At 47.7% G+C, this 25,983-nt stretch overlaps 2 protein-coding genes across 2 annotated transcripts in view; one reads left to right on the top strand and one right to left on the bottom strand.

Moving 5' to 3' along the window:
* The window catches only part of PPP1R1A (protein phosphatase 1 regulatory inhibitor subunit 1A), an 82,873-nt gene extending 65,915 nt beyond the window's left edge, over window positions 1-16,958 (bottom strand). Inside the window, exon 1 of the mRNA XM_035101365.3 lies at window positions 16,799-16,958. Coding sequence (XP_034957256.1) covers window positions 16,799-16,879 — 81 coding nt within the window. The 5' untranslated portion in view covers window positions 16,880-16,958. The remainder of the gene's footprint in view (window positions 1-16,798) is intronic.
* Window positions 16,959-17,059: 101 nt separating this feature from the next.
* Window positions 17,060-25,983, top strand: part of TESPA1 (thymocyte expressed, positive selection associated 1) — a 47,430-nt gene continuing 38,506 nt past the window's right edge. Inside the window, exon 1 of the mRNA XM_088661214.1 lies at window positions 17,060-17,206. The gene's annotated coding sequence lies outside the window, so the exon portion shown is untranslated. The remainder of the gene's footprint in view (window positions 17,207-25,983) is intronic.

The following is a 25,983-nucleotide window of genomic DNA, read 5'->3' on the forward strand; positions in this document are numbered from 1 at the left end:
GTGGGGGGGGGGAGGTGACAAAAAATTTTCTGCACTGGGTACCACCTGACCTTCCTATGCCTCTGCCTGGCTGTTAACCAGAAGGTTGGTGCTAACCCAGGGATGGTTGTGGGCAGGATTCCTACATTGCAGGAGGTTGGACTAGATAACTCTTGGAGTCCCTTCCAACTGTACAATTCTATAATTCTATGGTCCCACAGTAGCAGCAGGGGCCTTTGCATGCAGGAGCTCCCGGGTCAGTCAGACTAATGGTACAAGAAGCCTAGCACTGGCTTGCAGCAGCATGCCAGCTTCTCATGAGGACCCCTGCCTAACAGAAGAGCTACAGCACTTTTCTATCAAGAGTTGTGGGTGGAGCCACAGTGAGTGGCAGGCAGGATGCTCCTCCCATCCCCACATTCTCTTTCTGCCACTCCTCTCTGCTGACCATCCTCTATTTCCCCCCCTCCTGGCCCCCCATGTGAAATCCAGCCACTCTTGTGCTACCGTAGGAGGTCCCATCTGCTTTGAGATGCCAGGGACTGAACCTAGAGCACCCTACAGATAGAGCACATATTCTGGAACCCTCCTATGGCCTCTGCCTGGTAGGAATTGAGGAGAGTGTTTGTATGTGTGTGGCTGCATATTTATGTCAGTTGATCTGAGTAGGGGAGAAAAATATAGCGGGAAGGGAGGTTATCAGTTCCATTGATGTTGTATCTGTCAAAAGCTGCTGCCCTAGGGTGGTGCCAATCTCCTCCAATGTGGTACCCTCCTGTTGATGGACTATTGCAGCTCCCTTCAGCCCCAGCCAGCATACCCTATCATCAGAGATGGTAGGAGGAGGTTTTGGACTGTGTCTGGGGTCAAGGAAGACCACTTTAACATCGAGCCCAGTGCTGTTTACTCTGGCTGGCAGCAGCTCTCCAAAGTCTCCACAGAGAGGCCTTCACTCAGCCCTTTTGCCCCAAACTCTTTTAAGTTGGAGACAGGGCTGGCTCTAGGTAGACTCCCGGTGGCGCAGTGTGCTAGGGCGCCGGGCCGGTAGGCAGGGCGCTGCGCGGCAAAGCTGCGCGGAAACCATGCTGCGCCCTGCGAGGGCGCCGGAGCGATCTCCGTCCCTCAGCGCCAGGGCGCCCGACCTGCTCGAGACTGCCCTGGTTGGAGATGCCAAGGATCGAACCTGGACTTTTCCACATGCATCGCAAAAGCAAACCATCTGAGTGATCCCCCCTCCCCTCCCCATCCCCACCCCTTCTCTACATAAGTGCCTGGGGACTTCTATTTCACTGTATCTGAAGAAGTGTGCATGCACACGAAAGCTCATACCAAAACAAAAACTTAGTTGGTCTTTAAGGTGCTACTGAAGGAATTTTTTTATTCATCTACCACTGAGTGGATGGGACCGGAAGGGTTCGAAAATGTGCAAGGATATCTGAACTACTGTACTGAACTACTGAAATCACAACGCATAGGGCAGCATACCAATTCACACAAACAAAAAGGAGGCAGGGGAAATCAATCACTTAATTCCCAGACAAAAAGCTGTGAAAGAACTCCCAAGTATGCTCTGATATGAAGTAACAAAAGGCTCCTGTGAGCTCAGGGTTCCTCCTGCCCGCCCACCAAATAACAGAGGCTGCCTGCTGCTTCTCTGCATGATGCAGGCCTCTGGCAATGTCTCCATCCAATCAGCTTCCGCTGGGAAGGGAAATTCTATTGTGCCTCTTTCCAATGGCAGTGGCTGCATCCTTTCATTACTTCTGATAATAGACACACAGCAGTATTCACCCCTTTCCATCCACACAGGGCGGGCTACCTCTGCATCTCTGCACAAGGCGGCTGTTCTAGACTAGCCTCCTTCCAGTCAAGAATCGCATGCAGAACAGAAACAAAGGACAGGGCAGGCTCCTCTGACAGCAGGGAAATGATTGCTACAGACTTAAAAATAATAACAATAACAACACTTTCCTGGAGTAAATGAAATGTGCCTACCATTTTTAAAATTTGGGGTGGGGGAGGAGTGTTGCCTCAGCTGCCAGACGTTTGGGAAGAAAACAGACTTTTTTTTGCCCAAACTGGCACATTACTTAAATTGTGTAAGAAGCCACTGCAGCTATGGGGTTTTTTGTTCTTTGTTTAATTACAGGCACAGGATAGACAGCATAGATCAGGACTCCATCGTAGGCAGAAGGGATATTCCATCCTTTTCTCTCCATGTGGGATCATAATTACGATCGCATACACAGTGGATGGATGCTTCCATATAACTCTGATGGAGTCCCATAGGAGAATCCTGTAGGAAAATTAAAAGAGGAAGGCATATCTTGAAGACATTAAGACTTACCAGAAAGCTGGTGAGACTGGGAGGTGCAGGGGGTGTTATGGATATATTTAGATGTCTACTTCTAGAAATCCAATCAAAATTATTTCACCCCAAAAATTGAACACACGCAGCTATGGTGTAGAAAATATCTCTTGGGGTCTGCCATGAAGACTTATGGCCGCATGTGAAGAGGGAAACATTTTACTGTGATTGCAGCTGGAGATGGAAGGGTTAAACCTCTTCTCCCCATGCAGGGCAGTCTCAAGCAGGTCGGGCGCCCTGGCGCTGAGGGGTGGAGATCTCTCCGGCACCCCCACCCTTGCAGGGCGCAGCATGGTTTCCGTGCGGCTTCACCGTGCAGCGCCCGGCCTACCGGCCCGGTGCCCTGGCGCACCGCGCCACCGGGAGTCTACCTAGAGCCGGCCCTGTCCCCATGTGCAGCAGTCCTGATGTGTAAAAGAAGAGTAAGTCACCCCTGTACCCACAACTAAATAAAGATTGAGGGGGTGGGAGAGAAATTGATGCGTGGCACCAATTAACACCTAGCTTGGCCAGAAAGCAGGCTTTCCCAAATAATTCTAATTCTGAGGCAAGTGGAATTTCTCCATTCCTGGTGCCTAGAATTCTATTAGAACCCTTTTTAAAGACATGTGCATTGCCAGACCTGTGAGGACAAGGTGTACAGGAGATAGTGCAAGCCTCCATAATGGAAGGGAAAGGGGGGAGGGGAGGGGATTGTGGCCCAGATGCTTGGATTTAATTTATTTCCTGGGGAGGGCATGAAAGGTGCCAGGTCCAAACTTCTGCTGAAGGTGGCCAGTTCTTATTAAGTGTAAGAAGAGTCCTGCTGAATCAGGCCAGCGGCCCATTTAGACCAACATCCTGCCCTCCAACCAAATGCCTCTCTGGAGCCAGCAAGCAAAAACCCATCTCCCCCTCTTGGCATTTCCAGCAATGGCTATTCAGAAAAGGGCACTGCCTCTAACAGATTGGAGGGTGGCTTCTCCTTATGGCAAAGGACTCTGCACATGTTCAGGCTGGCACACCCTTCCACTTCAAGCCCTTTGTCCTTTGCCAGAAGAATGGTTTGATCCGAAAACGGGTTCTGGGACTGGTCCTTCTCCATTGTCCTTTACTCTTTCGGAATAAAAATAAATACCCCCCCCCAAAAGCAAACTGCTCATGGCATCATGTAACAAAACAACAACCAAAAAAGAAGCCACCGACAGAAGTCTCCTGAGTGCAGCAGGAGAAGGATGAGCTCAGCTGTTTTGCAGCACATTCCTTGGGAGACATTCAGATGCCCTTCCGCACACAGCAAGATGCAGAACAAACAACAATGCACCAGGCAAGGCAGAGGAGCCTGCCAGGTGGCTGTGACTCTCTTCCCCGGCTCCTGCTGGTGAGGGCGATCCCACCACACCCGGCCGGCGCTGAGACGAATTGGAGAAGGAGGGCAAGCAAACAGTGTATCTGTGCGTGCGCACAAACATATTAAAGCAGATGCATTGTTGCTCCCCACAGTGTTATTGCGAACACTCTGCACACATATGGTCATAACCATGTTGGGAAACCAAGCTGGGCCCAGTGGGATTGCGCCCTGTCCTCAACTTCACTGCTTTCTCTTCCTCCCTCCCTGCTCCCCCGTCCCGCCTCTCAACAGCTCTGCCATTTTTAAAAGACAAAAGGGCATGTGGCCCAAAGAGCAGTTAGTTTGCTATCTGAATAGGATAGCAGCTGGTTTAGTTGTTTTTGAGGCTGCAGTAGGTACAGGGAACATGCAATTCTCCAGTAGGGATGTCAGAGAATTCTGATGGAAAATGGAAAAAGGAAGAGGAAATTGCTGTAGTTTGTGGTGACAAAAGCAGTCAAGTGCATATGATTGGTATTCATAGAACACAGAGTTTTAAGGGACCCAAATTGTAATCTAGTCTAGCCATCTAGTCCATTCATTCACTTGCTCTGTAAATTTTCACATTGTTTTGATATTTATGCTAAAATTTATATACCACTTTTATTCCATGGAGTTCAAGGTGGTGTACATGGTTCTTCTCCCACTTTCATCATTACAACAACCCTGTGAGGTAGCTTAGGCTGAGAGATGGTGACTGGCCCAAGATCAACCAGTGACTTTCATGGCCAAGGGGGGATTCGAACTCTGGTCTCCCAGATCCTAGACCCACGCTCTAACCATTGCACCACACACACCATCCCAAGTTGGTAGCCATCATTGCAGCTGATGGTAGCTAATTCCATCAGCTTAAATTTGTGCTGATGATTTACAAATGGCTTTGAAACATAGAGCTTACTGGAAAAGTTCATGTCACCATTCTGCAATTTTACACCAACAGGAAACATCACAGGCTGCTGCTTTTGGGTGGGAGAATCAGACCCAAGAAAATGTTTCTTGACTAGGGGCCCAGACAATCACAGAATTAAGGCTTCAGGGCAGCAAAATTCCAGAATTGACAAATGGGCAGTGTTTCTAACCATTGTTCTGATTTCTTCCAGCAGCCAAAAAGGGCAGTTGTAGGCCTTCACATGAGTGAATGTGTGTGTATCGGACTGTGTGTGGCTAATATTGAAGAGGCCTTGAGAAGTGAATGTAAAAATGAGGAAACACTCCAACACATAACCAAGCTAAAGCTACAGAGTCCTCAGGACCAAGTCCTACTGAAAGCAGCAGGACTTCAGATTAGTTGCAGCCAACTTGCTCTACCAAGGAGCAGATCTGCAGTTCAGTGGCAGAGCACATGCTTGGCATGCAGAAGGCCTCTATTTCAATAGAACCCTGTCTGAAACCCCAGAGAGTCACCATCAGCCAACATAGGCAATACTGAGCTTCTGTGTTTCTAAGGATTCATGACGTCCAGAAGCATAGGAAAAGGGGTGCGGGGGGAGCGGACCACCCCGGGTGCATTGCTGAGGGGGTGACATTCCATGCACTGCCCACCCATCCACCCCGCAAGTCTACTCCAAGCCACCGGGGAAAGAGGAAAGCTGTGCCACTTTGCCTTCATTTTGACAGCTTGGGTGAGGCTTGGGTGTCACAGGTGGGCGGCGCACCCAGGGGTGACCTTCAGCATGCCACCCACCTGCAACTCCCAAGCCTACCCCAAGACGTTGATGTGGGAGGATGACAAAAAAATTGTTGCACCAGGTACCACCTGGCCTTGCTATGCCTCTGATGATGCCATAAGAAGTTGCATGGAGAAATGCTTTTTGGGTCTGACTCAGTGTAAGCAGAGGCAGATTTAGGGCAGCGGGACTGGATCCGCCGCACTGGGTACTGAGCCAAGGGGATGTCGCAGGGTGTCGCTATGATGACATAGTGAATTGAGCAGAACGGAAGGCAGGGTGTGTGTGTGTGTGTGTGTGTGTGTGTGTGTGTGTGTGTGTGTTGAATTTCGGCCTCGCACAGGGTGCTGCTAAAATTTGTCATGGTGTAAGGCAGCATTCAGTGGTCCTTATGCCATTTTCAACAGTGTGTCTTAGCTGGCATCTTGTAAACAAACTGCAGAAAAGAGGACAATTTAGGGAAGCAGGAATGAAATTACTAACAGAATTGAGCTTGTCAGGTAGAAGAGGTGGTCAAAAGGCTGGGGGAACAATGCAAACTGTTCAAGCCATATAGGAACAGACTCAAAATGTCCCAGGGAGGGTAGTAGCTCCCCCCTCCTTGCTGCAGCCCTAGATCTGAGGTTCAGCACATACTGAAGATCCCAGAAACAGATAAGGTGTCTCTTTTCTTCTGACTAGCTTCCTATGCAGCCAAAGAAAGATGAAGATAAGCAGCTTCTGCCGTCCTATGTCAGTGTTCTCATCATGCTTGTCTTGTCATGTTAGCTTTTCTTCCATTTGTGCCTTGCTAAATTGACTAATGCTGCCACCTCCATTGTTAGTTCTGGGCACTAAGGTACACATTCTCTCTGACAGGGACACGCAGGCTGTTGGTTCAAACGGCCTGGCGAAGAGGTGCATTTCTAACGCTCCTCACCCTTTCCCTGGATTGGTCAATATGTTTACAACTCTTTCCACTGCATCCCCGTGCCCTTTTTCGTTCTCAGGATATTGCACAGCCCTGAAATATGACCTCTCCTGCTATTCTGGACCCAAGGAAGGGGTTGCCAGCAATTTTGCAACAGTTGGCTGTCCATGTCTTGGAAGCTCAATCGCTCCCTTTCTCCACTTGCCCAAAGTGCATCTGGTTTCCTAGAGGGCATAAACAATGTATTCTATGTTAAGGGGTGTATGCATGTTTTAGATAACATTAGCAAAAATGGTGGACTGTAGTATTATTATGTCTGTTGATTTGCATACATTTACTTATGTTGTTTAATAGGGAAGGGCATTTCCCCACAGAAAACCTATTCAACTGCCCTCCCATCTATTCAGCTGAAGAAGCATCATAACTATCAGCCAATTGCTAATTTCCCTTTTTGAGCAAGAGGTTTGAGTGGTCATGCAACTCTAGACAACACTAGAGATCCATTTCAATCTTATTTTTGTCCCGGAAAGTGCCTTGTGCACCCGAATAGATGGCCTATTTGGGGATAGGGACACGGAGAGTCTGGCCCTGCCAGTTCTCCGGGATCTCTCAGAAGCACCCACCAAGGCTTCCACCTGGGCTTGCTGTCTGGGGATCAGGCACACCATGTGCCATTGGTTTTGTTCCTGCCTGGATGTCCGGGACGTGGTGCCAAGAGATTACTGTTCTGCCCCATAGACCTTGTGTAATGATGCTTGGCAGAGTTGTTCAACATCAACATAATATCCGAGTGAGGAGGTCAGGTGGGAGATTAGGAATGAGGTATCAGTGAGCAAACACTCAGATCTCTTTTGCCGCTTCATTCAATTCAGGTGAGGCAGAACATGTGTCATAACAGCGCCTGAGATCAGTAATTAACTGGACAAGGCTTGACAATTTGAAGCTAAATCCAGACAAGGTGGAGGAACAGACCATAGGTGGCTTGTCTAGTCTGAAAAGTGGTATTTAGTCTGTCTTAGATGGCACTGCACTCCCCATAAAGCAGGGTGGAGGGACCTGTGGCCTTCCAGATGTTGTTGGACCCCCTGTGCATTGGCCATCCTATCATCAATGACCATATGTGGACACCATGTGGAGAGTCACAGGATGAGGAACCTGTGACCCTTCAAGTTGTTATTGGACTCCAACTCCTTTCATGCCCTGTGGTTGTGGATGACGGGAGCTGCAGTTCAACAACACCTGGACAGTCCTTTACCATCACACCAGATTTGGAGTGGACACTCCTTAAAATAGAGGACCATCCTCTATAAAGCAGGGCACATGTTAGCCATGCTATTTTGGATACCAGGCAATGAACATTTTTTATTTACCTAGACCTATGAATCATCTTCTGCTTTTAGGGTTTAATTGCTGCTGATCTCTTCCCTCTGCTTCTCGTTTTGTATTGATGTTTTGTATTGTTTTAGTCTATAATTGCAAGCCACCCTCAATATCCAAAGGGAACTGAACAATGAGATTTTTTTAAAAATAAACAGGTGCCAACTATGAGTCAATTCACACATTATATTTAGGCCATTTGAAGCCAGCATTATACATTTCTGCATGTTCATGTGGGGCAGGAAGTGTTCATCTGCTTGATCAAACCAATGTATTACATGAGACTAGTTAACAGGTCTGAACTGCAGCTGCTTATGCAAATCACAATATGATCACAGTTGGTATAGCCATTTGAGCTTCCAGCTCACATGTTTGGTTGCCAGTGTGAATGGGTGGGTCTCATGAATAGAAAAGAGGGTGTAAGAACTTGTGGTGTGCTCTGTGACTCAGATTTTGGTGAACAGTGAGGAGATAGAATGAGACCCCCAGTATTTGAGGAATGGACATCAGCAATTATGGGGAGCTTATGGGGCTCTAGATGCTGTTGGGACTACAAATCTCATCATCCTTGACTGTTGGCCATGCTGGCTGGGGTCAATAGGAACTGGGAGTCCAATAACATCAGGAGTGGGGCAAATGGGTCTGGATGGAGAGTGACTTTGGTTCCCTAATAAAATTGAGGATCAGAACTATAATGCCAGGATTCGTCTTCTACCCAAGTATAGATTGAATATAAGTTCTTAAACAGGCAGAATGAGGTAGAACAGGAGGGACTTCACATCAGTGGTAGAGCACATGTTTTGCATACATAAAGTCTCAGTTTGAATCCCTGGAATCTCCAGCTAAATTTATCATGTTGCGTGTAATGGGAAAGGCTTTCACTGTCTGAGACGCTGGAGAGTCACTGGCAGATTAGATATAGTGAGCTAGACAGACACAGGGTTGTCACCAGCACTAGTCCTAGTCAGAGTAGACCCATTTAAACTAATGGACCTATACTAGTCATGTCTATTAATTTCAGTGGGGTCTACTCTGAATAGGACTAGCATTGAATACAACCCAAATACTCTATGGTGCTTCCTGTTGGGGAACTGCTGGGGAATATTTCCCCCTCGAGGTCTTAAAGTGACAGATTTGGCCAAATTTGAGCACTGTCTCATCAGAGGTTCTGCTTGCTTATGGCTCCAATACTGTCATAAAGCTACAACCTCCCTGGCTGTGGCTGTTAGACTTGCTTGGTGATAAATTTATGACGCTCAAAACGTGGTCTTCTGCTGGTGGGACTAGTCAGTTTATTCCTGCCCAGACACCTTCTACTCTGGTGCCTGAAATCAAGACAATACATGGTTCTCCGTTAAAAAGAAAAGAGAGATGAAAAAGCAGTGGAGAAAAACAGCTCAATTCCAGGAAAAAGACAGCAAATACTTGTGGTTGCAGACACCAGATCAATAAAACAATGGATAAACAGCAGACACAAAGTGGGGGTTGGCCGTCGTTTGTGGGATCTGGATAACCAGTGCTTGAATTAAGGAAGAAAGTAGGAGCTTAATTAAATCTACAAATCTGGCCTACAGGCTCCATCTGATTTTAGCACAACCATGTCTCCCCCTAAAAAACAGTTAAGGGGCCATACCAGGAAAAGTCAAGTGTCCATGCTTCCTTCCCTTGAAACGCAAGTACTGTGGAGAACTACGTCACACACAGCCCCTCTCTTCATCTGCAGTTTCTTTTGAGCCATCTCTTTTTTCTGTCAAAGGCCACATAGTCTCAGGGGTAATTGCTGGATGCAGTGTGCTAACTGTGGCAGAGCCACAGTCAATGGATCTGGCTTAACTACTCAGAGACCCACCACTAACTACTCTGGAATAAGGGGCCACCCTGCTTCAGTTTTTCACTACAGCTATCTCCCCAAGCCTTACAACCAAGAACTAAGTATGTTTTTATTAGTTAGTTAGTTATTAAATTTGTATATTGCCCTTCATCCATAGATTTCAGAGCAGTTCACAACATAAAATTACAATATAAAAACCAAAATGCATAATAAAAATGACAAAAACCAAGCAATAATCTCTGCTCCCACAGCTGACTTGCAGTGATACCTATAAGCATACATACTTAAGGTAAAGGTAAAGGGACCCCTGACCATTAGGTCCAGTCGTGGATGAATGTGGGGTTGCAGCGCTCATCTCGCTTTATTGGCCAAGGGAGCCAGTGTACAGCTTCCAGGTCATGTGGCCAGCATGACAAAGCCGCTTCTGGTGAACCAGAGCAGCACAAGGAAACGTCGTTTACCTTCCCACTGTAGCGGTACCTATTTATCTACTTGCACTTTGAGGTGCTTTCGAACTGCCAGGTTGGCAGGAGCTGGGACCAAGCAATGGGAGCTCACCCTGTCGCGGGGATTCAAACCACCAACCTTCTGATCGGCAAGCCCTAGGCTCTGTGGTTTAACCCACAGCGCCACCCACGTACCACATTTATACTGGTACTTACATGTATTTAAAACAAACCACTGTCCCTCCCAGTTGTTCTGAAACTACACAGAGAGTAATTGAGGGGAGAGGAACTTCAAAACCCAGAGGGGGGGGGGAATAAGGAAGGAAACTAAAAGGCAGGAAAGAACTCTTTAGGGAATGGAATGATGGTGAAGCTTCAAGAAGCACTAGAGGTTGCCTACAAGGAGAATGGAGGCTGAAGCTGACCCACCTGCACCTTTGAGAGGTCTGCCTCTTCCTTATGCACCATCATTACAGCCAGCATTTGGGTAGATCTCTCTGCTACCCACTTTGGGGTTACAAAAGCAGTCTGAAAATTTCACCATACCTACTTCATCCTATTTTCTGATTTCCCTGCATCTATAAATTGTTTTGTTTTCAAATAATTTCATAATCCTTTCTACTTGAACTGAAAGGAAACCAGGTGGTAAAAATCAATGGTTTTTTAAATATATATATATATTAAAAATTGGATTTTTTAAATTTAAATTGGATTTTTAAAATAAAATGCTTTTGGAAGAAAAATCGTTCTAAACATAATTTTTCTATTTAAGTTACATTATAGTCCAAAGGCTATTCATCAGGAAATACGGATTTGTTTTTAAGTTTTTCATGTGTGCTAAAACTCAGTCTAAGGTGTTAACAAACATGGATACATATGCTATAATGTTATTGTTTTAGTTAAATAAATTGTTTAAATTGTTATTAAGGAAATGGTTGTTTTTCTCCTTCCAATAAAGTACAGCAGAAAAGTAGTCCAAATATAAACAGTTAACTTATTAAACCTCACAATAATTTCATAATTATCTGTCAATGTATTTTAATAGTATAACCAAATCAGTAATGTTTTATATAACTGTAAAAACTACTCTAAGAATTTATTATTCCAAAAATTAAACCTTCATCTGGTTGTAAATATCAAGATTATACCAGCAAGAATGAGTCTTTCTGTAAAAAAAAAAAAAGATTTAAATCAAGTCTTACTGACTAGTGATTTAAATCGTGATTTAAATCAATTTGATTTAAATGAAATCCACCCTGAAGGAAATTGGTTTAGACAAAAAGCTGTCTGCTACCCATTGGAGAGAAGGCAAGCTTTCCTGGGGGTGAGGGAGAATGTCCATGTTTTTAGTAGCATTTGAAATAAAGCACCTGTGAATTCAACTAAACCAGCTGGAACTGTCACTGTGACTCTCTGGTCCATTAAATCTCTGTGGGCTGATTCATACATTCACACCTGCTATCACTTGATGACTGCAAAATTGCATGCAGATGAGGCAGATCAGCCACCTCAAGACTTTCCAATGAGAGTCCATTCAAAGACCCACTTGTGAGTCACCAAGAGATGGGAAAGCAAGTGATGTACATAGATAACGTGAACCAGACCATACATTTCCAGCAAATGCTTCCAGAACATCATCAAAAGCTTAAAAAGCAGGCCTGGCACCAAAGTCCTTGTCAGAGAGGAATGTCTCCTTACATTTCCAGTATAATCTACGATTAGGTAACTGTGGGTTATGGGAGGTGAACAGCCACGATGACCTGGCAGGTCAGGGACTGGGGCTTGCTGTCTTGCCAAAAGGGGCAGAGCAGAAGCCATCAAAGCACCAACAATCAGGCTTTCCACAAGGCAAGGAAGCTGGGGAGGAAAGGAAGCCCAGGATGGGAAGCACTGAGTGTACAGCAGCAAGGTCACATGAAGCTGCCTTTGACCAAGCCAGGACCTTCAAGCTGCTCAGTAGTGTCTACTCTGTTTGATAGTGGATTTCTACCATGTCTTCCCCATCCTGGCTTCCATCATCCTTGTACTGAGATACCAGAGACTGAACCTAGGACAGTGGTAGGAAACCTGAAGTTCTCCAGATGCTGCTAGACTACAGCTTCCATAATCCCCCAACCACGCTGTCTGGGACTGATGGGAGTTGGAGTCCTACAGCATCTGAAGGGCACCTAGGACCTTGTGCATACCCTCCAAGTGCCCCCATTTTCCAGGGACAGTCCCAGAATTACAAAAGCCACCCTGCCTTCAGATGTGATCCCAAAATGTCCCTATTTCCCCTGCCAGTGCTGAGCTTGCAGAGGAGAATAAGCTGACACTTTCCCCGAGTGACAGCAGTGGTGGCTGTGAGGAAACATCCCATGGCCTCTCCATGGTCACTGCTGCCAGCCTTTTCTCCGGGGCAGCTTGTAGCAGCTGCTGGAGAGCAGGTGAGGAGGAGAGGCTGCCGCAGCCAAGACCCAGCCCCACAAGAAGCACCAACTGGGGGGGGGGGAGGCAGAGGGCAGGGCCTTCCAAGTTTTGTCCATCCACATCTAATCTTACCCCTTTCTAAAAATTTATTTTGGGGGTGTTTTTCTTTCTGTAACTCTATCAAAGAATAAAATTAATTCAGGGTTAAGGGCTTTTCTCAGGGTGGTGGAGGGCATGTGTGCTGTGTCCCATTGCTGCACTCACCCTTCTTATGATAGGAAATGCTGGGGTGTGTGTGTGGCAAAAATAGGGGGCCGAGGAGGGGGAGTTCAGTGTGTGAGAGAAATGTCCCTATTTTCATCTGAGAAATGTTGGAGGGTATGCTTCTACATGCAAAGAAAGCTCTATCAGTGGGTGCTATCCATGATAAATCAGGCTCTAGTTCTAGCAGCACTGATTTCATGAAGTTAAAAAAAAAGGGATCCAGGGCATTTGCTCTTTCTTTGTGCTAAAGGTGCAAGATCATCTGCTCAGCAGCTTCTTCTGAGAACTCTCCTTAAATGGCATCTTTTCCTACGGAGGCAAAACTAACAAGATCTCTACTTTTCCAAGACTGACAAAGCTTTGCAAGAAAGCTGATGAAGTTGGGGGGGGGGGAGTGGGATAACTGGTGTGTTGTCTTCATTTTGGACATCACAACATAAGCCAAGGCAGTTCAGCTAGGCTGCTCCCCTAGTCAAATTCTGTGTGCTCCCCTTCTTGTTGTATGCTAAAGATGGGCAATCTGTCGCCCTGCAAATGTTGTTGGACTCCACTTGCCATCAGCCCACATGGCCAAGGATAGGAGCTAGAGTCCAACAACATCTGGAAGGGCACAGCTTCCCCACTTCTCCATTACATGGTACAGGGGTGGCCCAAACCCTGTTGTACACAATCATGGGGATGAACAAGTGTCTCCCTCAAGAGCTTGCCCAATGGTGATCTCTTTGGCTTTTATCCATGCATGTGAATAGAACCAACTTATAGCCCAGCTTTTCTCAACCACTGTTCCGCGGCACACTAGTGTGCCGCGAGACGCTGGCTGGTGTGCCCCGACGTGCGGCGACGAGAAGGGCGATTTGCATTGTCACGTGCCTGGCGGCCGCCAATAAACAACACTAACCCGCCGGAAAACAATATTTCTCCTCCTCTTTCCCAAAGCTCAGTGCAAACGAGCCTGGCAGCCGCCAATACACAGCACTGACCCGCCGGAAAGCAATATTTGGCAAGTGTTTCTTACAGTCATAATTATAATATAGGGTGGCACAGAGTTAAATTTTTTAACTTTTTTTAATGGTGGTGTGCCTCGTGATTTTTTTCACGGAACAAGTGTGCCGTGGCCCCCAAAAGGTTGAGAAACACTGTTATAGCCTACCACTTCTTTCTAGCCTTAAAATAACTGCTCTTCTTCAGCTTCTTTCCCCCTCCTCTTCCTTTCTCTTGTGTCTTTGGAAGCCTGATGGCAGTGTCACCACCCTCTTTTTTTAGTTGATACAAGCCACTTTGTGAGAGAGTGTATCTCTGAAAAGCTACATAACACATAGTAAATGGTACATATAGACTTCCAGTACTTGGAAGCAGGTTCCATACAAGAGAATGAATGGTATAACAGCAGCAAGGAAATTTTGTTGAACCCAAGGGATGACTTGCCTTATGGGCAACCCTTCAGAGGCCACATGGCAATGGTGGGTGTGGCCAGAGGCAAAATGAAGGCAGAGCAATGGATTTGACTTTTAACAAGAAGATAGTTTACATCCATGCTGGCCGAGGAAATCACCACAGTTCCATGATGTGCTTTAGCCAGACAAGAAGAGAGTACAAGAAGAGAGCATGAAACAGGCCTGTTAGGGGATGTCATTTGGGGAGTGCTCCAAGGGCTTTATAGAAAGACAGAAGCCTGGAGGGTGGCATTTCCCCCCAGGGCCAGGGTTCCTCAACCTGGTATGTATGAGGGATATTGTACACTGGTACTGTACCTCAGGTTACAGACACTTTGGGTTACAAACTCTGCTAACCAGGAAGTGGTTGTTCCAGGTTAAGAATTTTGCTCCAGGATAAGAACGGAAATCACATGCCAGCGGCGCAGCAGCAGCAGGAGGCCCCATTAGCGAAAGTGCGGCTCAGGTTAAAAACCATTTCAGGTTAAGAACGGACCTCTGGAATGAATTAAGTTCGTAGCCCAAGGTACCACTGTATTTGAATAACTTGACCTCATCCCCTCTCAGGCCATTTCCCCTTAAAGGCAGGAGACTAGGTGTGGGTGGGGAAATAAGATTGGTCTCCACCTAGTACAGGGAGGGATGGGAACCTGTGGCCCTCCAGGTGTTGATGTGCTGCAACTCCCATCAGGCCCATCAAGTGTGACCAAAAAGTCAGGGATTATGGGAGTTGTAGTCCAACAACCTCTTAGAGAACCACAGAACTCAGATCCCTGATCTAGAGGATCCCCCCCCCTCCTGCCCATCCCATTATCCTGGTTTTCTGAAGTTCCAGGCAGCCACCTGTAATGCTTACTGGGTTGGGTCAGCCATGCTTTCTCTGCACAATACAAGCTCCCCCTCCACATTCAACTCATACATGCTATAGGTCAAACCCAAACACAACTACAGAATACATCTTGCAGTTCTTTATGCCTAACATTTGGTACCAATAGGGTGCTAGGTGCTGAACAGAATGCAGAAGAGACATATCCTAAAGGGCTTCCAATGGTGGAGAAGATTGCCAACTGATTAGGAAAAAGGCCACTGTGGCCTGTCTCTGGCTTTTTAACAGCCACTTCACCTGCAGTCATCAGCAGCTGGTGATTTCAACAGCATGGAGATGAGCACCAACACTTGATATGTCTTCACAGCAAGCAGCTCTAAAAAGTGCATTAGCAGAGGGTCAGTTAATATATGTGTGTGTATATATATTAAAACCCTAGCCCAGGCACAAGCGCCACCAGGTTCCTGAGCACTTCTAATAGTTGTGGTCACATCCACACCATACATTTAAATCACTCTTATTCCACTTTAACCGTCATTCTTAAATTTCAGCAACTCTTATAGTCAGAGGAGCCCTGCCATCTTTTGCACTCTGTTTTAAAATCTCCCCATTTATTTCCCATTACACAACACCTCCCAGAGCAAGAGTGTACAGATCCCAAACCTCCACTGCAATCTCTCATAATTTAATCCAAACAGTGAGTCCCGCTTTTCATCACCCTCCCAATAAAATGGCACAGCAGCCACTCACAGACAATCCTTTCATCCTGCAACCTCACCGCCACAGGAGAGCCAACCTATAACTAACTAGCCTCTGGCTACACAACAGATGTGATCACAGTTCAGGAGTGCCCGCTGACAAAGCATCCCTGATATCTAAGAGAAATCAGAAGAAACATTAAAAGCAAAGGGAGTTATTGGGCGGACATAATAAGCCTGGAAAGATGGTATTGTTACAGATGTAAGTTAGCACCCTAATAAGCATGTGCTACACAGCCAGCCACCACAACTCCCTATAACATTTCAGTGCAAACCTGAGAACAGGACAACCCAAGCGCTTGCACCCCCCCCAAACCACCCCCTAGAGCCAAGCACTCCACATTGGGGCAGCACCTTGCAACACCCCAGATTTCCCTGCCAAAGCCCAATGACGAAAATGACAAAAACCACACCCACAAGCTACAATCCCGCCCCTTCCCCAATGCTCAACCCACCCACGACCCACCCCACTCCAGAGCTCGGAGAAGTCCCACAAAGCTCACCACCCAGATCCCAGAACACGTCCCATTGCGATGCCATACGATATGCCACCTTTACATCTGTGGAGTTGGGTCACTCGGAGGAGGAAGAGGATGCTCAACCGTCACAGTAAACCCAATTCATGACCTCCAGGAGAGGCTCCTCTTGAGAGAAAGGTTTGGGGTGGGGTGGGGCACATACAGGAGGATCATCCCCTTGACCTACCCCGACTGCGTCCCCGTTCCTTAGCACATGCGGTGCCAAGGAAACACCACCGGGACATTGCAGTTTCCCAAACGAGAGCTGCCAGGGCTGAAAACCCGACCGAGGACACAGACTCAAAACAGAGGGGAGCCCCGATGTGCGCGGTTTGTTATTCAATGGAGAGAGGAAAGCATTCTGCATATGCTCAGAGACGCTCCAAAAGCCATTTCAGTACATCCTACTGGATGGGAAGGAGCGGTTAATCCCGGGTAACATGCTTGGCGATTGGGAGCCACACTGTGACATCAAAACGGCGCCTAAGAATGGGAAGCCCACATAACCCAGACAAAGAGGTCCTGGGGCGAAGCTTTAACTCCAGATCTCCGGGAGTGGGAGAGAGAAAAAAGAAAACCCCTTTACGCCGCGCATAGCTAAGCCAGCTCCCCGCATAATCATTGCAAGGCCTTGGCCACCCACCTGCTCCGCCGCCTCCGGGTCGAGATGCGGCTCCAGCAGCGGGACCGTGAACTGGATCTTGCGGGGACTGTTGGGCTCCATGCCGGCTTCTCCTCCGGGTCCCGCGGTCCCCTCTGCCACGCCGCACTGTCACTCTCTCTCTCTCTCTTCTCTCTCTCTCGCCTTCGCGCAGGTTGCGCGCGCCCTACCGCTCTCCTCGCCCCCTCCCTCCACCTGAGAGGCGCCGCGATTGGCTGCTCGGGCCGTAGGGCCTCCCCCGACACACACACAGGCAGCGCCGGGGACACGAAAGCTGCCACAGACGCGCTCGGGAATATCCGGAGAGATGCTCGGCAGGAGACGGAGACGCGCCACCAAGCAGGTAGCTGAGCTGCCTCTAAGCAGCCATTGCCTTCGGGACGGGATCAAGTAGGTATCTTGCCGAATAAAGCAGGAATTTCGAGACTAGATTTCCCTCCCCCGCGTTCTACTTGCATTGATCCCCGTAGCTTGATCGGCTTGGCTCCACCCTCTAATCAGGCCAGAGCGAATAGCAGCCAGATCCCTGACTAGGATCTGTTTGGGGCAAGCCCGCCCACCTGCCTAATTCTCAGTCCCATCCAAAAATCGAGGATCATCCCCTTGACCTGGCAAAAACTCGCCCGGCTGTAGCTTGGCCCTTAGCTCCGCCCACTGTCCGTGGACCTGGGACGTGATTGGGAGCAGGGGGGGCAACTTGAATAAAATATGGGGGGGAAGGTAAGCTCTGCACCCCATAATCGATCACATGACGTGATGCACATGCAACATTTGAATGACAATGTCCATAAATTGGGGGGGGGGGGAGAGACTCCTTGACCCCTTGGAGTTGGCTTCTATGATTCGGAATAACTGCTAAGAGCTGCAGAGATAGACAGCATGGATATGGCCTGAAGTGCCCCAAGCCTCCATGAGGGTGTGCACAATTCACAGAGATTATGGAAGAGCTACATGATGAGACAGGCACTAAAAGACTTTAGAAAGTGAATTTATTTATTTATCAGATTTTTAGCCAGCCCTGCATCATGTAGCCCCAGGGTGGGTTACAATGCAACCAATTTCAGTGGACTTTATAGCAGGGAAAAACATGGGACGTCACTCAACATTTGAGACATAAAACTCCCATGGAGCCACTCATGGCTTCTCATTGTAGTAGGAGACTAACATCCCATGGAAACTAGTATCCCACAGACAGATGGGCCTTTTCCTGGAGTTGCAGTCCAGAAACATTAGAAGGACACATGTTCCCTTGCCTTACTGTAGAAATTTAATTTTACAGAGAACAAAAGGGAAATTTGCACAGCCACTCAATTAAACACAAAGTTACATGGTATACAAGTGTTACCAAGTAATTTCATATGGCTACTATGTTGCAATTCCAACATCCAGAGGTAGGATGCCTCTGAATATCAGTGGCTGAGAATCACCTGTAGGAAGGGGGTCATTGCACTTCAGTCCTGCTTGTGGGGTTCCCAAATAGGCACCTGGCTGGCCACCTGTGAGAAAAAGAGGCTGGACTTGACTGGCCTTTGACCTACCGGTAATTCCACAGGGCTGCCTTTATGTAGGCAAGGCCGCCAACAAGCACAAGCAATCCTAACCAAGTCTACGCAGAAGTAACTCTTATTGCAGGGGTCAGCAAACTTTTTCAGCAGGGGGCCGGTCCACTGTCCCTCAGACCTTGTGGGGGGCCGGACTATACCGTGTTTCCCCTTTTTTAAGACACCGTCTTATAACTTTTTTTACTCAAAAAAGAACACGGTGTCTTATTTTCAGGGGATGTCTTGTACGGTACCTTAAGGCCTCCTCGGAGGGGCCAGGCCACTGGTTCGGGGTGCTGCTGGGCGCTCTGCGCGGCACCGAGGCGGCAGGCTGCTGGCTCGGCGCTCCGCCCAGCACTGCTGGGCGCTCCGGGCGCTCGGCGCTGCAGACCGCCGGTTCCGGCGGCGGGGGGCAGGCCTCGGGCAGCTCTCCCCCCAAAAGAAGAGGCCAGGCGCTGCAGGGCGCTCCGAGTGCTCGGCGCTTCGGAGCGCTCCGCTCTGCAGCCGCCGCTTCCGGCGGCGGGGGGCAGGCCTCGCGCAGCTCTCCCCCCAAAAGAATGGGCCAGGCGCTGCAGGGCGCTCCGAGCGCTCGGCGCTTCGGAGCGCTCCGCCCTGCAGTCACCGCTTCCGGTGGCGGGGGGCAGGCCTCGGGCAGCTCTCCCCCCAAAAGAAGAGGCCAGGCGCTGCAGGGCGCTCCGAGCGCTCGGCGCTTCGGAGTGCTCCGCTCTGCAGCCGCCGGTTACAGCGGCGGGGCGGCAGGCCTCGGGCAGCTCCTCCCCCCCCAAAAAAGAAGAGGCCAGGCGCTGCAGGGCGCTCCGAGCGCTCGGCGCTTCGGAGCGCTCCGCTCTGCAGCCGCCGGTTCCGGTGGCGGGGCGGCAGGCCTCGGGCAGCCCAAAAAAAAGAAAAGAAAAGAAGAGGCCAGGCGCTGCAGGGCGCTCCATGCGTTCTCTGCAGCAACAGCAGCCGGTTCCAGGCCCCTCTGGCTGGCTGGGGCACTCGGTGGTCTCGCATGGAGGTATGTCTTATTTTCGGGGGGTGTCTTAGATCTCACTAATGCTAAAAAATGCTGCCATGGCTTACTTTCTGACTACGTCTTAAAAAAGGGAAAACACGGTATTTTGGAAAAAAAATATGAACGAATTGCTATGCCCCACAAATAACCCAGAGATGCATTTTAAATAAAAGAACACATTCTACTCATGTAAAAACATGCTGATTCCCAGACCATCCACGGGCCAGATTGAGAAGGCGATTGGGCCGCATCTGGCCCCCAGGCCTTAGTTTGGGGATCCCTGTCTTATTGCATTCAGTGAGGCTTACTCCTGTATAGGATTGTGCTGTGAACCTTATCTGATGACAGCTGTTGTTGACAGTTGCTTACAGATGTGTGTGTATGAACACAGAGAGATTAGGAAATGGAACACACCTGCCCTCACCATGCAGAGCAAAACCACAAAGCTGAGGAGAGCTGCACAGAAGCCTCCTTTCCATGAAACACTTTATTGGTCTAGGGATTGAAAATTAATCTGGAGTACCATACAAGCTCCAATTGCAGGGCATACCAGCCCCCCCCCAATATTTCATTCAAGTTGGCACCCCTGCTGGACTGCTACTCCCATCAGCCACAGATAGCATGACTAGATTGCCGTCTCGCTGTCTGAAACGTTAACTTCACAGATATGCAAAGGTAATGTGAGACAGTAGAACAGTGCACAGCCTGGGAGCTTTATTTGGATATTTCTGACAATATCCACCCTCTTCTACTCCTCCCACCCCCACAGCTATTTGGAAGGACTCTGAACTGAAAGCCTCTTTTAAATGTGTTGAAGTGTGCTAAAGAAACCCAGTGCAAATGCACTCTGACCCGGTAGTGAGATGCCCAACTCCACCCCCAGCCCCCGAGAGAGATAACGTGATTGCTCAGGAGGGCTCTTGCGGGCCAGCCTGTCTGCATCTGAGTCAGCTATGATGCACACAAGTGTTCCCTGAGTCCCAGCCCACAGCCATTACTAATGCTTTCCTCCCTCGCATGCCTCCCCTTTCACTGTTTTGTTATGTAGCGTCTTCCTGAGGTTGCAAACATATGGCCTGGTGTTGTGCCAGAGTTTCTCTGGCAAAATGTTTCTTTTCCTCCTCTTCCCCCCCACCCCCCACCCCCATTGACGGTTACATGACAATATATTGTTGTTGTTGGCACTCGTCTGTCTCGAGAGACAACGAAGTGCCCCTCCATCCAGGGGTGAAGTAAAAATGCTGCTTTAGCAGCGCCGAAGTGACCTCCCCAGGATGCAAGCCTGGGAACTGTGTATGGAGGTCATGGGCTGCCCAGACGACAAGACTCCCCTCTTGGCCTCACTGATGGGGTCCAAAGGAAAGCAGAGCAAACATTTGGCAACAGATTGACTGCAGGAGTCGCCATGGAAGGCCATAGGTGTTTGGGTTTACTCTTTAGCTTTTTCTTTTCCTGAAGATATCTCACAAGGCAGTGGAGGTTTAGGATCAGTTTTCCTTCTCCTAGATGGGCTACATTCCCAGGTGGGCAAGCCCCATCCACCCCTCACTTCCCTCTCTGCAGCATGTGCAGAAATTGCCTTCTTGACCACCGGACTTACTCTTGGTTTTGTCCACTCAATCTGCCAGAGCCCGTCTTCGCATGCAGGGGAAGTCCCTAACCCACCAAGGATCTGAGACCCATTGACCCCCTCACCTGGTTTAGCCGACCAGTCGAAGCCGTTCCTGGGGTGTGGCTGCTGTCGCATGCTGACAGCTTCTAGGAACCACAGGTGAGAGCGGAGTGCAGGGTAGGGACCAAAGGTGGGCAAGCTACCCCAGAAGGAGCATGACCTGTCCCCCACCCCAACCCCTGTCGAGAAATACTTGCTGAAATTTGCTCTACTACACAACTATTAAAGATTCAAGGACTCCCTGTGCTCTTTTGCATCTTGCCATTCAAGGATGATCATCACAGGCTCCCTGTCTGCAAATCCAATAGGTCATGAGCAACCCATGGGTCCAAAGGCCCCAGTCTTGGTTCTAGCCCACTGCCCCTGATATAACTGATACATCAGGAATAAGTCATAAGGGCTGCTCCTCTCATTGGGGGACCTTGACCAAGATGGTGCCCTCCAGATGTTGATGAACTACAATTCCCGCCAACCTTCATCACTGGACATTCTGGCTGGAGCTGATGAGAAGGGAAGTCCCATATTTCAAGTGCACAACCCTTGGGAAGGCTGTGATGCAGAGTGTGGAGATTCACCCTACATGCCTATGGTGGGAAATGGTGGGGGTAGACCTAAAAATGCACTTGAGTTATTTGCTATTTATTTAATAAGAGTGCTTTTAGCACATCATTCCCAAGCCTGGATAGAATACAATTAAAATAGTTTAAGAAAACAAAACAACAGCAACCTACAATGAAAAGAGTGGGTAAAAAACCAGCACATCCTTAAAATTATGGGCCCTAGCAGAGAAAGAGCACGTCAGATCATGAGTGACACACAGGCAAAAAATGCAGGAAGGAGCTTGTCAATCCACCTTCCTTAGCACCAACAATCAATTTAAAAACCTGATATAATAACATTTTCAATTTCACTTGTATCTTTCACACCTGCACTCCAACAAGGAGAGGGAGGCTCAGAAACACTTTAAGTAGCACATGTGAAATTGGTCTGAAGCCAGTTGCTATTTATAGTAGCTTTCTCAATTTGTCGTTCCAGCCTCTCCCTCCCGTTTGACGGTGCTTCTTCAATTGCTTTCCCCTCCCCTGATATCCACTGTGCAAAACTCTGCAGTATCTATTACCAATGTGTGCATACTTTAAAGACCTTTATCCCCTCTGTCTCTATATATTTTGGTTATAGTTGTGGTGGCTTGTGCCTGTTGGAACTGGTAGGGCAGAAGGCGGGGAAGCCAACAGCAGGTGGTGCCAGAGTCAATGACAGGCAGAGAGCCATCTCTTTCTAGTTTTGTCTCTATCTGCTAAGGTCTCCAAGGGCAAGCACTGAGGCGGTGGCAGAGGAAGCTGTTCTACCCACAAGCTTGTTGTAAGTAAGAGGGTAGTTAGGTGGGGGCTGGCTAAGGGCAGGATGAGTTTGGTGGGAGGTGCACCTGAGTGGATCACCCTTCAGTAGACTATAGCAATAGAGATGCTGGGATTGTTCTTTGCCAGCACCCACTCTCAGGCATAGGGCCAAACAAGATGTGCCCTGGGAGATCCATAGCCAGCTCGCTCTCTATCCTTTTCACAGTTAAAAGTAGTGCTACACCAACAATTTATTCTTGCATTCCAACTCTCTATCAGTGGATGAGAAGAGAAATTACATTATCTAAGGGGTGAGAAAATTTCAGTGAAATTCTCTTGGGTGAAGAGCCAGGTTTTCCTTGCACTTAACTTACAGCTGATGGGTTTTGAGAGTGTCCTTCCTTTGATTCCACATCCATGTCCAATGAATAAGCATTCACATCCAGCACTCTGCTTTTTCCATTTCCCTTTTCAGTTGCTCAGTTCTTGGGAGCAATGTATAGGAACAATGAATGTTCAAGGAAGAAAAGAAAGGAAAGACTCCAGCTCTTATTATGCTGGATCTCTCAGTGCTCACCAGCACCATATCCCACAATGGGGCCTTGGGGAAGGGCTGTAGCTTCATGGCAGAGCACATGCTTTGCGTGCAAAAGGTACCAGGTTAAGTCTCCACATCTCCAGGTATGTATGCCACTTACATAGCACCTGATTAAGTGTGTCCTCTAGGCGGTTCACAAATGAAAAGCAAACCAATACAAATACAATCATTTAACCATTAAAACTGTCAGTACAATATTTACTAGCACAAAACCATACGATACAGCATCAAATCAATAAAAACCAATAGCAATTAATAAAAACCACCACATCATTGCAGGGGGTGGAGTATAGGACCCTTGGCGTCTCTTGCAACTCTACAATTCTGTGCTTCTATGATTCTGTGAACAAAACACAACAAGCAGGGAAATGTGATGGGCATGGCTGGGGGAGACATCTGCCTGAAACGCTGGAGAGCTGGTGCTGCCCCATGATGACAATATCAACTCAGATAGATCAATGGTCTGACTCAGTAGCTTCTGTTTTTCCGAGATCCATGCAGGCATAAGAAGCTGTACAGAGAATCTTTTAAAAATATTGCACCTAGAGTGTTTAGTTCTGTTGGGAGAGGGGAAACTGCCATGAAATTAGCAAAATAACATATAGATTGTGTGCATTTATACATAAACATAGGAGCCAACTCCTAGGGGTCAAGGTCCCTTCAGCCCCCCCCCAATAAATTATTTGAAGGGCCTGGACCCCCTAAAAGTTAATCAGCATTACCATTCAAATGGTGTGTGTGCACCACATCATGTGATCGATTATGTGGGATGGGGCTTACCTGCCCTCCAATATTTTATTCCATTTGGCACCCCTGCACATAAGCATCAGCTTCCAAGATTCCGTCCTGCTCTAGCACAGGGCTGGAAAATCTGTGGTTCTTCAGGTGTTGTTGGACGCCAACTCCCATTGACCCCAGCCAGCATGACCAGTGGTAAGGGATGGTGAGCAGTGTAGTCCAGCAATGCTTGGAGGACCACAGGCACCTCATCCTTGTACTAGCAGAACTAAGGAACAAAACCCAGAATACAGATGAAAGGACAGACTATGCAAGAAGATCAGGTCTGGTTCTCCATGACTCCCATTAAGTTATATGGAGGAAAGAAAACATGCAGCAGCCCTGTTCATGGTTGAGAGGGAGTGTGCCTACAACTTTCCCCAAACCCTGGTGTCACAGTCTACCTCCACTGTGTCCTTCAGTGCACCCCTTATCTTTCTGCATATCAGTAAACAACCGCCATAATCTCTTGCCTACCTAGGGTACATTTGTGGGGAAAGAGCCATGTTGTACTCAAGATTCTTCTCCCTTTTTACAATGTTAGTTCAGTGCTGCTGATTAGACCTTCATTTCCTCAAAAATGCAATGTGAATCTGCCTCATCTCTTTGTCCATAGTGCAAGCTAAGGTGTATGCAAGGAAAGTAGGAGCTCAGCACCCATCCTGATTAGGCAGCAACAAATAAATTGCGAGATGCCTGAAAAAGACAGAGATCAGCTAGATACTAGCCAGCTGGAATTCATTAATGTCTACAGTGTTGCAAGATGCTTGCATGACAAGAAGGCGTGTAGAATGATTAAAAATGGCCCTCGGTATTTTCAAAACTCAGCAACAATAATATTCATAAATATATCTCTACTTGACATGCTAAGGCTAGAAGTTTCCCTAAATTCTGGCTCAATAGAATGTTACAGAGCTGGGAGGCAGAGCTTGAAAGCTCAGTTAATGCTGCAGTTTCTCAGCTGAGATGATCCTCCAAGCCATGGCTTTGATGAGGATGAACAATCCATAAGTGGATGGTGGGTCCTCATTGCACACTTGAGCACCACCACATTGCCTTCTAGTTCCCTCATTTCCCCTATATCTGCTTCCCACACTGAGCTCTTGTCCCAGTCCTGATGATCAATGAATAACTGATTCCCTCACCCACCTGGAATGGACATGACCCAAGTTTTTCATCGTCGTCATCATTGAATTTGTATGCCGCATTTCCATAGTTAAAACCATGCTCAAGGCAGAAAAGATTTTCATAGTTACAAACATAACAAAAGTAGCAATAAACAATAAATAAAATATTTATTCAACCATGATTGAATAATTTCCACATAAAACACTATAAAATCTAAAAAGGAAAAGCCAACACAATATATTAATAACAACAACAAACCCTAAATAATACTTCAACTCTGTTAAGGTAAGTAACTGCAAAAATCTGGACTTATTACATGGGTCAATAGGTCTTCTAACTGTTAGAAAGTGAGAGGTTTCCTTCTGTGGAACAAATCCTGCATAGAGCTAAACCCTTTTCCTCCCATCCCTTATATTGACTGTATTTAGATGGGTCAAGAAACCATGGGTGGTCTAAGAATGGGAGTAAAGGAGAACTATCTGGAACATGGGCATAGCCAGGATTTTTGTTGGGGGAAGCAGGACTTTGTTGGGAGAACCGACGGGATTGGTCAGTTAGTTAAGTTAGTTAAGTATTTCAATTTGGAGGGGGGCATCTGCTCCCTCCATCCCCTGGCTACGCCCATGATTTGGAATTTGTCCCCAAGCACCAGAATTCCCAGAATTTTGGGGATGAGTGAAGAAAATCATTGTGTAATTCAAGGTTACCCCCACCCCCCAAGAGTGGGGAGATGGCTTGCTCTGGGTGAGGCTGCATTCCCTTGGAAATAAAAGGTCTGCAGCTTGTGGGTGCTGCTGAATTCAACACTGTAACTGGAGACTCAGGTGGCCTCAGTTGGTAGAAGTGCTTTTATCCAACTCCACCTGGCTTACCAGATGCGGCCCCTTTTGCACAGATACGACTTGGTCATTATACATTATCCATGCTCTGGTAAATCTCAGATTTGATTATTGCAATATGCTTCCCCCTCCCTCTTATTTCTGTGTATTGCTATTCTTCATGCTGCTGAAATACCTGGTGAAATTATATCATTGAAGCATTAACCAACTTTAGACTGATGACTTGCTAAAAAGGCCTCCCCAATTGCACCTGCATAGTT

This window comes from Zootoca vivipara, chromosome 2 (assembly GCF_965207765.1).
Source record: "Zootoca vivipara chromosome 2, rZooViv2.hap1.1, whole genome shotgun sequence".
In the NCBI taxonomy this organism is placed as follows: Eukaryota; Metazoa; Chordata; class Lepidosauria; order Squamata; family Lacertidae; genus Zootoca; species Zootoca vivipara.